This window comes from Juglans microcarpa x Juglans regia, chromosome 1D (genome assembly GCF_004785595.1).
Source record: "Juglans microcarpa x Juglans regia isolate MS1-56 chromosome 1D, Jm3101_v1.0, whole genome shotgun sequence".
NCBI lineage: Eukaryota > Viridiplantae > Streptophyta > Magnoliopsida > Fagales > Juglandaceae > Juglans > Juglans microcarpa x Juglans regia.
Window position 1 is genome coordinate 31,324,779 of NC_054594.1, and position 14,203 is coordinate 31,338,981.

At 36.3% G+C, this 14,203-nt stretch overlaps 1 protein-coding gene across 5 annotated transcripts; it reads right to left on the reverse strand.

The window, feature by feature from the left end:
• Nucleotides 1–7,743: 7,743 nt before the first annotated feature.
• LOC121265680 (probable polygalacturonase) lies at nucleotides 7,744–11,963 on the reverse strand. 5 transcript variants are annotated; one of them, XM_041169392.1, is made up of 6 exons: nucleotides 11,480–11,963; nucleotides 10,118–10,435; nucleotides 9,843–9,997; nucleotides 9,583–9,757; nucleotides 9,407–9,477; nucleotides 7,744–8,845 (listed from the first exon to the last, which is right to left on the reverse strand). In XM_041169392.1, the coding sequence occupies exons 2-6, from the start codon at nucleotides 10,261–10,263 to the stop codon at nucleotides 8,172–8,174; spliced, it is 1,221 nt and encodes a 406-aa protein (XP_041025326.1). In that variant the 5' UTR covers nucleotides 10,264–10,435; nucleotides 11,480–11,963; the 3' UTR covers nucleotides 7,744–8,171. The 5 variants fall into 5 exon arrangements, with proteins under 5 accessions (XP_041025326.1, XP_041025304.1, XP_041025311.1 ...); XM_041169370.1 differs by having other exon boundaries at nucleotides 9,843–9,963; nucleotides 10,925–11,963; XM_041169377.1 differs by having other exon boundaries at nucleotides 10,118–10,812; nucleotides 10,925–11,963.
• Between the last annotated feature and the right edge of the window lie 2,240 nt (nucleotides 11,964–14,203).

Below are 14,203 nucleotides of genomic sequence, written 5' to 3' on the forward strand. Positions count from 1 at the left end.
TATATAATTATACATTATATATAAAACTTATATAGATATATATAATATTTTGTATAATTTTAATTTTGTATAAAACTTATATATAAAATATTAATTTTTATATTTTTTTTATCAACCGGTTCGGTCCAGTTCGGTCTGGTCCGAGAAATTCTAAAACTAAAACCAGACGGTTTCGGCCAGTTTGTATGATACAAGAACAAGCCTCAAACTGGACCGGTTCAAAACTGGTCCAACAGGTCTTGTCCGGACTGATTTTCTAGTTTAAATGTACACCTCTAAATGGCAAGATAACGTCATCTATTAAAGTAGTTGATGGCATTTTAAATTTTTTTTTTTGAATAAGTAGTTGATGGCAATTGAAGGGGCATTTAATGCAGCAATTGATGTATATGACGTGAAGTTTTGCAATGAAATAAGGAGAAACTATAACGTGAATTGATTGTACGACATTTGGATGTGTAATAACAATAACAAAATTGGAGATGGACTAATCACTCACTATTTGTAATATAACTTATATTTTCAGGTTATTTTATTACTATTTATAAATTATTTTATTACTATTTACGTATAATCTGAGATATGCTTAACATCCAAACGCAATCTAAATCAACAAGCCAAGAGAGGAAAGGCACATGAGAAAGTTTTGAAAGCAATCCCGCTTATTATGTTTATAGTATTTTCTCTTAAAGAAGTACTACAATCATAAAGAGAACTCACAAAAGTAAACTTATAAACTGACGTGATTTCATATTATACGTTAGATCTATGTTACAATAAATATAATTTTACAATCTAACTTATCATAAAATCATATTAGTTTGTAGGTTTATTTTTGCTAAATCTCTTTGTGACAAAAATATTTCTCTTTCTCTTATCGTAAATAATCTAGTGATACTATTAAGTATGTAGCCCTAACAGTGTTAAGTTAAATTCAAGTGGTTTAGAATTACTAATTGTTAAATTTCGAATCCAAATATTTATCTTATATTATTAATGTTACTCTCAAAAGGAAGCATATGTGGAATTACTTTATTGTGGCTTCCCACCATCTAGTCCCTCATATTCCACTTTTAGGAAGTAAGGATGCTAATCATGATCTCACTTAACTGATTGGATAGTGAGATGAGATAGTTTTAGATAAAATTTGAAAATTGAATAAAATATTATTATAATATTATTTTTTTGATATTACTATTATTTTGAGGTTTGAAAAAGTTGAATTATTTATTATATTTTGTGTGAAAATTTAAAAAAATTGTAATGATGAAATGAGATGAAATAAAATGAAACCGTTTTGTATCCAAACGTGGCCTAAACTGGGTTTGGATACAAAATTCATCTCATCTAATTATTAAAATTTTTTCAAATTCCTACACAACATATAATAAACAGAAAAAGATGGGTTATCTTGTAGAGGTGGTGATTGAATCCAAATGTTTGATTTTATCAAAGGCTGGGGGTGGAATGCTGCGAGTCACCGAAAGAAACTGGAAGACTGAACATGTGGTTCTGCTGGGTCCATCTTCAGTGCAGTGGCTTGGGAAGGTGTTAGAGGAAAGCATGAAAGGAGGTAGAAATGAGGTGTATTCAACAACTAGATAAGGATATTGTAGTATTATCGCTCAGAGTTGCTCAAATCAAAGAAAAAGATATCTTGAGATTGCTAAGTATAATCAGGGGTGAGAAGGAATGTCTTATGCATTCCAGAAGGTGAGAATGGTTGGGAGTGGAGGAAGATGCGGGAGGTGTTGTTAGAGCCAAGAAAGGAGTTTCCCGGTGGAGGTCAGTCAAATGTTGCAAAGGGGGCGTTGAGGCACCAAACACGGTCGTATAAGGAGGCGCTCGCTTCGACGATGGTGGGAGGGGCTTTGTCAGGGGACTTGGGCATCGTGAAGCTCCGTCGAGGCCATACAGTGCGTTGAGCCACTCCCATGGCAGAAGTTCTGTAGCATGTCAGGAGGCATGGGAGGTACGTAGGATGCTGTTGGAGGTGCAGGAGTAGTTACGGTTGCTGCAAAAGGATATGGTTGAATCACTTGATGTTGTCGGTCTGTTTAAGGTAAGGGATGAGAATGGGGACTTAAAAGGCAAACTAAAGGCAACGGGTGATGGACTTAGTAAAGCCCAGAGTGAGGCCCAGTTGAAAGTTAAGTTTGGCAAGTGGCGGGTTGTTTGGTGTCAAAAGGATGGGCCTACTTGTTCTAAGGCCAGGCAGAAGGCATCGACGAGCTTAGGCCCCTGTCATGGGGCTGGCCTGTCTAAGCCCAAGGCCCATTGTGATGGGTTTGGGATCAGGGCGAGCCTTTCTCAGCCCATGGAAGGTTCACGAGGCATCAAAAGCCCCAACCCTGTGTGTCCCGTCGAGTTACACAACCTCGTCTTCGTGCCGGAAAGCTTGCCATCGGTAGAGGATCAGGTTAAGGTTTCACAGACGATGCCGATGGAGGGGATGGAGGTCGCCGATGATGGCCTGCCGGTGTGTTGTGAGCAAAAGGCACTGGTGGAGTTAGCGTTTCTCTCCCTCGAAGGAAGCTTAGACGTCTTTGATGATTGGAAGAGACGTGGGTTTACCTTCGACGAACCTGTCTGTCAAATTGTATGAGGATTTTGAGTTGGCTGAGGAGGAAGATGATTCAGTCGACCTTATGCATTTGGTGGAGGATGAATTTTTTCTCCCTCAGGCTTGCGATCAAGTGGGCTTGGATGGGATTTTGGTGGGTGAAGAGTTTCAAAATTTTCAGATTAATAGGAGGGGGATTCCTATTCCATTAAACTACTGTTATCCAAACCAAACCTCAAATTGGGTCATAAATAAGGTGAAAGAGATCCAACATTACGTGGGGATTTATTGTGAGGGGTATGAAGAGCAGTTCATAGCATTGTTAACTGCTATGGAAGCAGGACATCAACAAAAAAGGAGGGGGACTCGAAAAAAAATCGGGAGCTGAAAAAATTGGTATGGTCGATGAATTCGGAAAGGAGATCCAGTAGGAGTAGGGTAAAAGGGAAGGGGCTGGCTGTTCCCAAATGAAGCCTAAGATTGTGTCTTGAAATGTACGTGGCTCAACGAGGTAGATAAGCGCCACCGGGTTCGGCACTTACTTCGTGAGTGGAAAACGGACATTGTGTGTTTACAGGAGATGAATTTGAAAATGATAAATAGAAAGATTGTGCGAAGTTTATGGAGTGGTGTTCATGTGGATTGGGTATACTTGGCCTCTATAGGGGCATCAGGAGGAATTGTGGCGATGTGGGATAGGCGGGTGGTGGAGAAAGTGGAGGAATTTACAGGGAGATATATGATAGCGTGCTCCTTTGAAAGTGTGTCCGATGATTTCTTATGGGCTTTTGCAGGTGTGTATGGTCCAAATCTAGAAGTTGACAGAAGATTATTGTGGGATGAACTAGCAAGGATACATAGTTGGTGGGATCTTCCATAGTGTATTGGGGGTGATTTCAATGTTGTGAGATTCCCAAGTGAAAGCTTCGAAAGAAGAAGAGTGAGGCCTGCAAGCGTGGAGCTCTCAGAGTGTATCTTTGACTTGAATTTGATAGACTTTTTTCTCGCAGGGGGCCTAACCAATTGGTCAAATAACCAGACTTGGTCTTGCTTGCATCGCTTTTTAATTTCACTTGAATGGAAAAGCCATTTTCTTGAGGTATGGCAAAAGTGTTTGGTATGCTTAAATTCGGATCATTGGCCTATTTTGCTGGATTGCAGAGGCATTCATAATGGGAGATGATACTTTAAGTTCGAGAATATGTGGCTGTAATCAGAAGGTTTTGTGGAGAGGGTTAAACAATGGTGGATTTCTTATCAATTCAATGGTACACCTAGTTTCATTTTTTTGGAACAAGCTGAAAGCCTTAAAAAGAGACCTGAAGAAGTGAAATAAACAGTCGTTTGGAAACGTAAGGGAGAACAAAAATATCAGGTGGTTGGAAATTCAAGAATTAGAAAGACTTCAAGACAAGAGGCCACTTTCTGAGAAGGAGCAATCATAAAGAATTGTGTTGGTCGCAGATCTTGAGAGGATTATTTTATAAGAAGAAATGTCTTGGCAATAAAAATCAAGAGCATTATGGTTAAGGGAAGGGGATCAGAGTACGAAATTCTTCCATCAAATTTCAAACTCGCATAAAAGAAATAATAACATTGAGGTACTGAAAATTGAGGGGGTGGAGTGTAGGGAAGATGAAGTTATTAAAGATCATGTTATTGATTTCTTTGAGAAGCTCCTCACTGAGCAGGTGGGGTGGAGGCCTACTCTTGATGGGTTGGTTTTTGACACTATTGACACAGGAGATGTAGCTAGGATGGAGATGGCTTTTGAGGAGGAAGAGGTATATGATGTAGTAAGGAATATGGTAAAAGATAAGGCCCCCAGACCTGATAGTTTCTCTATGGGGTTTTTCCAAGAATGTTAGGAGGTGATAAAAGAAGATCTTTTGAAGGTGTTTCAGGAGTTGTACTCATTTGGAAAATTTGAGAAAAGTCTTAACACCACTTTCCTTGTATTAATACCTAAAAAGGTGGGGGCTCGTGAGATTATAGATTATCGGCATATTAGTCTAGTGAATAGAGTCTACAAGATTATTTCTAAACTACTTGCTAATCAGTTAAGTATGGTGTTGGGGAAGATTGTAACTAAGCCTCAAAATGCATTTGTAAAGGGTAGACAGATTCTTGATGCGGTTCTAATTGCTAATGAATGTCTGGACAGTAGATTGAAGGCCGAGAGTTCAGGGATTCTATGCAAATTAGATGTGGAAAAGACGTATAATCATGTTAATTTGGATTTTCTTCTTTATCTACGATCATGTTAATTGGGATTTTCTTCTTTATCTACTAGGTAGGTGTGGTTTTGGGGAGAGGTGGAGGTCCTGGATCAACTGGTATATTTCCACAGTAAGATTCTCTATGTTGATCAATGGTAGCCCAGAGGGTTTATTTTGCAAGTTCCCGTGATTTGAGACAAGGGGATCCATTATCTTCTCTACTTTTTGTTATTGTTATGGAGGCACTAAGCAGGATGATCTCAGCTTTGATGGCTAATGGTTTTGTAAATGGTTTTCAGGTTGGATTCTCGAGTAGGGATATTACTACTATTTCTCATTTGTTGTTTGCAGATGATACGCTTATTATGTGTGAGGCCAACTTAGATCAGTTGCGTGCTGTGAAGGCGTTGCTTCTTTGTTTTGAAGTTGTGTCTGGCTTAAAAGTGAACTATGATAAATCCGAGTTGGTGCTGATTGGGGGAGTCCAGAATGTCCAAGAGTTGGTTGGGATATTGGGTTGTAAGATAGTGTCTCTTCCTATGATGTACCTGGGACTCTCGTTGGGTATAAATTCGAGGACTTGCTCGATTTGGGATTCAGTGATTGAAAAAATAGAGAGGAGACTAGCAGGTTGGAAGAGAATGTACTTGTCGAAAGGGGGCCGGATTACGTTGATCAAGAGCACACTTTCTAATCTACCCACTTATTTCTTATCCTTATTCCCTATACTGGCAAGTGTGGCCGGTAGACTTGAGAAGTTACAGAGAGATTTTTTGTGGGGTGGTTTAGGAGAGGAATTTAAATTTCATTTAGTCAAGTGGGAAAAGGTTTGTCGTCCTATCTCGAGTGGCGAGTTGGGTATTAGAAATTTGAGGTTGTTTAATCGGGCGTTATCTGAAAAATGGTTATGGCGATATACTAAGGAATTGGAAGCATTATGGAAAGTAGTGATCGAGAGCAAGTATGATGGTTTGGGGGAGGGTTGGTGTACTAGAGAAGTTAGAGGCACCTATGAAGTGGGGCTATGGAAACATATAAGAAGGGGGTGGGAGGTCTTCCATCATGATACTCGGTTTCAGTTGGGTACAGGATCCAGGATTAGATTTTGGAAGATGCTCGGTGTGGTAACAATGCTCTTCAAGATTTATTTCCTCTACTTTTTTTAATCGCAAGTGATAAAGATGCTATAGTGGCGGAGGTTATGGGAATTTTGGGTGGGAGTACACACTGGAATATCAATTTCGTCCGGGCGGCACAAGACTGGAAGGTGGAGAGTTTTGTAGATTTGTATAGTCTGTTGTATTCTTGTTGTCCGAATGTCCAGCATGAAAATGATTTATGGTGGACTCCTGCAGGGAGAGAGGTATTCACAGTTCGTTCCTTTTATAAGGTTCTCACACAAGAACCTGAGATATAGTTTCCTTGGAGAAGGCTTTGTAAGAACAAAGCTCCACCCAAAGCTTCCTTCTTTGTGTGGACAGCTTCCTTAGGCAATATTCTCACTACGGATAATTTGAGAAAGATGAAGATAATCATTACATACTAGTGCTGCATGTGTAAAAGTGGGGGTGAGTCGGTGAATTATCTACTTTTACATTGTGAGGTTGCTAGGTCTCTCTGGCATGCAGGAACGCAATGAGTGAACATTTGAAGACAAAGAGAGACTTATGGCGGAGCTTAGGTACATTTGGTTCCTCAACTCATCTTAACTCATCATTATAACTTTTTCAAATTTTAATACAAAATATAATAAACAATTTAACTTTTTCAAAATCTAAAATAATAATAATATTAAAAAATAATATTATAACAATATTTTATCATCTCAATTCAACTCAACTCAACTCAGTTCAACATCTAAACGCAACCAATTTTCTTTTTTAGGACTCTTTCTACTTGGGCAATTGCTGTGGACTTTAATGGCATGAACCTTCATGATTTCTTAGTTTCTAATGCGCCTACGTATATAGGGCATAATGATCTTTGTAATTGGCAATTGTTACCCATTCTTGAATTAATAATACTTGTTTACTTATAAAAAAAACGTATAATAAACAATTCTACTTTTTCAATTATCAAAATGATAATAATATTAAAAAAACTAATATTTTAACAATATTTTATTCAACTTTCAACTATCATCTCAACTCACTATTCAAACCTTCCTAGAGTATTGGCATTGGCTTTATCAAAAGCCAATACATCTTCAAAATTTGAAGAAATATAGATAAAATCATTTACATTGGCTTCATCAAAATGTAAAAGTTTGAACTTTAAACTACAGTGATTTTAAGTACTTTTTCAAATTTGAAGATACATTGTTCATCATCAAAAGTAATATTTTATTATAAAAACTAAAACCAACTTCTTTTCTGCGTAAACGGTGTACAATAATAAAATAGTTTGTTCTTTAAATAATAACTCAATTAAATTCTTATAGGTTTAATACTATTAGAGTTATAGCTATAGTAATTTTTCTTTGTTATAATAATATAATATAATATTATTAGCTAAAAAATTCGATGCTCACATCTAATTCCAAGTCAACAAAAAAGTTGTTGATGCTATTTGGAATGCCTTCCGTTTAATCTTTGATTATTAATCGTTGGGCTTTCTTTGGATAGTGTGATTGCAAAATAAGAAAAATAAAATAAAAATATTATTATTAAAAAATAATATTATATTATTATTTTGATTAATCTAATTACTACGCTAATGTGGAGTTATGGATAAGAAGATTTTAGAATTATGAAAAATGTGTACTTTTTATCAAATTTTGAATATGACTTTGATGAAGCCAATGTCAATGCTCTTATGTCTTAACTTTTTAAGTGAAGGGAGAGAAATGGATCTTGATATAGTTTCCAACCTGAATTTATGAGACTCACATCTTGGAACAGTCAAGAGGGAAAAAATCAATGGCCAAAAAATATTAATAAATGAATAAAAAGGGAAAAGTAGTAAAAATTAATAAACTCATCCAGTATATCTTTGCTTTGATAGTCCAAATCCTCTATTCAAATCACATGGCTCCTCTTGAAATTTCCTTTCATATGTACCATCGCATATGACATGTAACTCCACATCAAATAAACATTTTACAATGAAATTGCACTGTAATACTAACAACATCAATGTACCTATGCACCATCACTATCAAAAATTTCCTTACACATGAATGAAGAAATGAATCTGTACAAATAAGCTGCATATCTCAACATACAAAAACGCAAATATAGGATATGGAGAAAATAGTGTAGACATGTTTCTTATTGGAAAGAATGTGGCCTAATTTGAAATGGTAAAAGGTAGGAGAATATCTGCTTTCTTCCTCATTGTAAAGTGGTGCTGAAAAGTATGATTGTAGTAGTATGGAGGAGGGAAAGGCATCATAAGACTGCAAATTCTCCATTGAAATGCAGGAGGGAAAGGCAAGTTGAGGAAGAATTTGGATATGAGCTCTGAAGTTCAGGGCAAGGTTCAGGGAACACGGACTCCGAAAAGCCAAAGACATTGGAACATACCCAAGAAGTGGGGGATCCAGAACTAATTGAGAAGGAGACATTGAATAGACAGATAGAAGTAAAAGGAGATTCTTGTATACCTGTAAAGCTTCCAGCAATTGTGATGTTTGTGCCAATCACATCTTGCAAGGTGATGTGGTCAAAAACTGGGAGAGCATTAGGATCATAGTTGTTGTCTGGATGGGACCCGCACTGACCAGTGGCAGCAAATGCCAAGAAGATGTTTGCCATTTCAACATCTGATATAATGATTCTCTTAATGTAACCACCTCTGCCCTTGATGGTTCTAAACTCAATCCCGCCAAATGAGTTGTATAGATAGACCTGCTCAACATGCACATCCGAAATGCCACCAGACATCTCACTACCAAAAGCAAGGGAAGAACCCGAATATGATTTTAGGCGGACCCTTCTGATGTGTACATTAGTGGTGGGTCTCCCATAAGCAATACCATACTCATCCCAACCACTCTTGAGGGCAATGGCATCATAGCCCATATCGATGATGCAATCCTCTATGCACACATTATCTGAGGAGTCTGAAATCACAACACAATATAAACATGTCTGAATGAGTTTCGCCTCATGTAATCATTCCAAAACAAAAAAGAGAAGCCTGAAATGCATACCACAGAGAGAGAGGGATAGAGGGATTTGTATATAAGTAAGTAGATTTTAACTGTTAAGTGTAATTTCAAAAATGTTCAGCGAGTCTTGTTAAAACCCCAGAACCACACTTCAAACAAGTACCCATTCTCACATATCACAACAGAACAGACATACAATTAAAGCGTGTGATTCCTTTGATAACATGCTTGACAAAAGATCCAAGTAAAATATTTCTACTAAAAGTAGGCATGTTTAACACGACCCAAGTAAAAAAGAAAAAAAAAAAATACAAGACCCAAGCATCCAGAGAGGAAACAAAATGCCATCGCTCTGGGTCCTTCGCAAAACTAAATTTAATAAAAAGTTCTAAACAATTGCTTTCTATAAATAACAATATAGAGAAGGCCAGATGGGCATATATGAAGAAAGGCTCTTGATTGGAGATTAAGCCTTATTTATAGCTAAGTGGCGAGTCAAATATCATTACTGACCTGGAACTACACCAACGGTGTAGGGGGAATCAGGGGGAGCAGAGATAGAGACATTCTGAACATGCACGTTACTGCATTGAACCCAATGACATATAAATCCAATACCTTCAAATGTTAGGAAATCGACTTAAATTTTAGAAAAAGAGCATACCAGTCGCCGGGGATTTAAAGCATACCTGCAATAGACTGGATGGATGTTATATGCAGGGGCATTCAAGAAAGTAAGATTTGAAACTACTACATATTCAGACGCCACAAACTCCACAAGATGAGGGCGGCTGTAGTTCAAAGAATGATAATTATACCAATCCCACCAAACTGAGCCCTGGCCATCAATGGTTCCATTATCACCTAGCGCAGTAAACATGGCCGTGTAAATGTGACACAGATTACAGAGAAAACAATGTCAAAACGAGAAACTTGAAGTTATATATACCTGTAATCACCACGTCAAGTAACATATATCCATTTACCAAGCTTCGATATCTTCTTCCGGGAACATCCACCCCCCTACCGTATGATGGTAAGGGTTCAACAACTTCCCAATGCGATGGGTCCTTAACAAATGACAGTGTGTGTGAAAATCCAAGGCTAACAGAAAATACTACTTTGTTAGAAGTATATCCTACACACTAACTTCAGACCAGTTTAGAACCAATAAAATGAAATAGGTTACAAAATGGGGAGAAAAGGCAAAGGGAAGAAACTTACCTGAGATCCAAGAATGACAGCACCTTTTTCCAAGAAGAGTGTAAGGTGGCTGGTAAGATTGAAGCTTCCTGTAAGCCACCTTCCCGGTGGCACATAGAGCTGAGCACCACCTTTATCAGCGAAGGACTTGAGATAGAAAATGGCATTCCGGAAGGCTAAGGTATTCAATGTTTTACCATCTCCCACAGCACCAAACTCCAAGATAGACACACTATGTGGTCTTGGCTCCAATGTCAGCTTATAATCACACTGTCCATCACTCTTATCTCCATTGGTTTTGACAGCATTGCTGAGTGCCAGCAGCAAGAGCAGTGCCACCTGGAAGGCGGGAGAACAACAAATAAAGTGGCCAGCAACTGATACTCGGAAGACTTTCTAGGGGTACAAATTTATAATTTCTAGTAACTTATTCGGAAAGGAAATGAGAAACAAAAAAAAGGTGTACCAACAAACGAAAAACCAAGAATTCGATCCAAAGGACACACAGATCAAACACAAATAGACTCAACACCGTTATTGGATTTCAAACATCTGAATCGAGAAGTTTGCAAGATCACGAAAACTGTGATTATAAAACATATTCAATATCAAAGATCATCTTTTAAGCAAAACAAAAAAAAAACAAAAAAAACAGCAATATTAGATCGAAACATCTGCAACGGCCACCACCAATAAAGATAAACTTGAATAAATACCTGGGCAATAAAAAAATCGTACTTAAGCAATCAAGTTCCGAAATTCCAGATTTGGAAGAAGGAAAATAGTAAAGGAAAAAATAAAACAAACCCAAAAAAGAAACGTACTTACTAGGATCTTCATGAGACAAAAGCCTCAGCAGCAGCCAGTGACCAAAGAGACAAGAACTGGACGCGGTGAAGCCCAGAACACCAAGAGGCAAGAAAGAGCAAAACAGCAGCAGAGAAACAGAGAGAAAAAAGAGAGAGGCAGGGGAACTGGAGAAGTAGAAGAGGAACCACCCACAAAAACAGGGGACCTCTGTGCAAGTATGTATGGGTGCTTATTATAAGCATTAATTATGTACATGACAGGAGAGACTAATGCTTTTATATGGCAAGCAAAACAATTGTAGTACCAAAAAAAAAAAAAAAAGAATAATAAAACAAAAAAAAATACAGCTTGCCAGTTGCCATGCAATCAAGCAAAAATCAAGCTCAGCAAAGGAATCAAGGAGAAAGAAATATAATAATATTAATATCCACTAAATTGGTAATTATTCTCCATTTCAATATGATTAATAACGTGTATCGCCGACAGAAGTGTTTGAAACGGCCCCTGTCACAGAGAGAGAGAGAGAGCCAAAGAATCTAACAATTAAGTATCAGTGTGGGATTGTTTGCTTACATTTGTTGAGAATTGATAAGTGCAAGGACAAAATGAGAGAACGCGTTCGATAAATTGACATTGGGTTACACGGATGTGGCATGGGGGAGGGGAGGCGTTTGCCAGTTATGAAACGTGGATGGGTTTTGGAGGGTGGCAGGGGAGTGTGCGTGAAACTTGGGGTGATGGAGAAATAAAAGGGAATAGAATAAGTGAGGGTAGGGGAGTGCATGGGAGGCATTGAGACCGCATGTGGACGGACAGAGGAGATGGAGACCCACCTCAATCATGTGAAAGGGTGCCAGCCTGGCCTCATTCACTTTGACAGAACATAACAGACCACACGCATGACAATTGGCACCATTATCATGTAAAATGAAAAATACCGACATTTTAAGTAGGAGAAATTATTCGTATAAATGTTAAATACATAACTTCTGTGTAATTTTTTTTTTGAAAAAATGTGAATTTTATCTTAAAAAAGAGTAAAAAGTTATTTTTTATTAGTGAGATTTATTTTTTTTATAAATAATTTATGTAAAATTTATCTATTTAAAACTTATACCTAATATTTTTTTTAAGATGTCTGTAGCCATATAAAATTGAAAAATATTCTTGTAATTTATGTACTTTCGAGTGTGAAATCTTTCCCCACAAAAGATGATGACATATAATTAAATAAAACAAGTGTCATCCTCTTCTTAGAGCATTGTCATTGAATTAGTCAAATATCAATTCATCTTTAAAATTTAAAGAAATAGAAATGAAATCATCTGCATTGAAGTATTCAAATATTAGTGACTTCAACTATGAGTTACAATATTTCTAAGTGTTTATTCATATTTGTATATGTAATATTCATCTTCAAAAGTAATATTTTATTCTAAAATATCAGACCCAACTACTTTAATATTTTCCACGTTTTATTCTAAAATGTGTTTGTTAAATAATTAGGTTAAGGAAAAAAATTAGTCGGGAAATAATAATTTAAGTAAAAATGAAATTATTAATTATCATATATATGGTTAGTGTAGGAAAATAAATTTAAAATAATATTATTAAAAAATTAATAGTATATTATTATTTTGACTAATCTAATGTGGAGTTATGACTTGAACTATTTTAAATTTATAAAAAATATATATTTTTAACTAAATTTTAGAAATGACTTTAATGAAACTAAAGGTAATGCTCGTAAAAAAATTTATCAGTACAAAATGGTATTGATGCATGCCATGAGTTGCAAACCCCAATGGCCCAATGATTTCTAATGCAATTGTTTCAAAAACAACTTGTCAAATTGATAGAGCTATTTTATTTTTGAGCTTATGTGTGAACACGTTATCCATATAACGTAAATGACAAAATTTGATTTGTAATATTTAAAATTTAAAATTTATTTACAAAATCAAATTATACTATATAAAAATTTTATTAGTTGTATTTTATATACCGACTTGATAATAGATTTTTTTTTTTAAATTAAAAGAAGCATTTTAAATCTCAAATTCGACAAGAATGATACCGGCCCATAACATATATAATGATTCCTGATACGAGAAGTAAATGCATGCTTAATGAATGAGTGAAGAATATATATAATACCCTTTTGATTTTTCTTCAAGGATGTCTCCGAACCACCTAATTAATTTTGTACTTACACACTTATAAACATGTTAATATGAAGCAACTTTAATTTAGGAGGAGTAAGTTTTAGCAAGATAATTAAAAGCAACTAGCAAAGTACGCGTTATAAGAAAATTATTTATTTGTGATTAATTAATTCTAACGAAATAATTATTTATAATTAAAATTAATTATAAATAGTCTTTTAATTATAATAAATTAATTACAAAAATCTATTTTTTTTAAGCTAGTTTTGTGCCTTTTACGCATGATTTTGAGTCTGCATTTTATATACATATATGATGCATAGCCGGTCCACTAGTTAGTCTGGTTAAGTAAAATATATGCCATGCAAAAGGCTGATCATCGCAAAAAAGTTGTAGCTAGGCATTCCGTCATGAATGCAGTCGACGTACGTCGGGCCGTTCAAGCAGCTAAGCAAAGCCAAAACCCACGATAAGTTCAAGGATCCGAAGCGTTAATTTGCTTAATGCAGACAGTTTATCCTTATGCGCCTAGATCAGTCTGTGCATGCTAGCTAGCTAGCTGCTGCAGTCTGAATATGACCCTTAATTTCCTTCTTGTAGTTGTCTTGCTAGCTAGTATATATGCATATATATATATATATATGGTCTATGCAATATCAAAATGATGTATAGAGTTAAAAGATGATAAAAATTAATGATGAAAAGTAATAAGATGAATTGCTCCAAGTCTAAACAAACTAACATGCCTGCATGTTGCAGCTAGCCGAAGAAGAATATATAGACTAATTAACATGATACAGAGCTAAATCACAGGTCATAATTCCTAGGGTTAGAAAAATCCATGCATGGCGCGCAGCAAACCTGGCCTGATCCTATCAGTAGTACCACATATCTGCACATGATGAGTATTGATGACCAGTACTACATGACATGAATAAACATGTACAGGCCATTGTTGAAGATCAACAGTAGAACGCCAAGAAACCAGCCCTGCAATCATGCTTTTGTCTGCGTTATGATTATTTTCCATAGCCAAGACCACATGATGATGCAGCCATCTTCTTATAATCCTCGGCCATTACCAACCGTGCATAAAGCTGGACCCATGCACGAACCAAACGTCTTAAGTCTT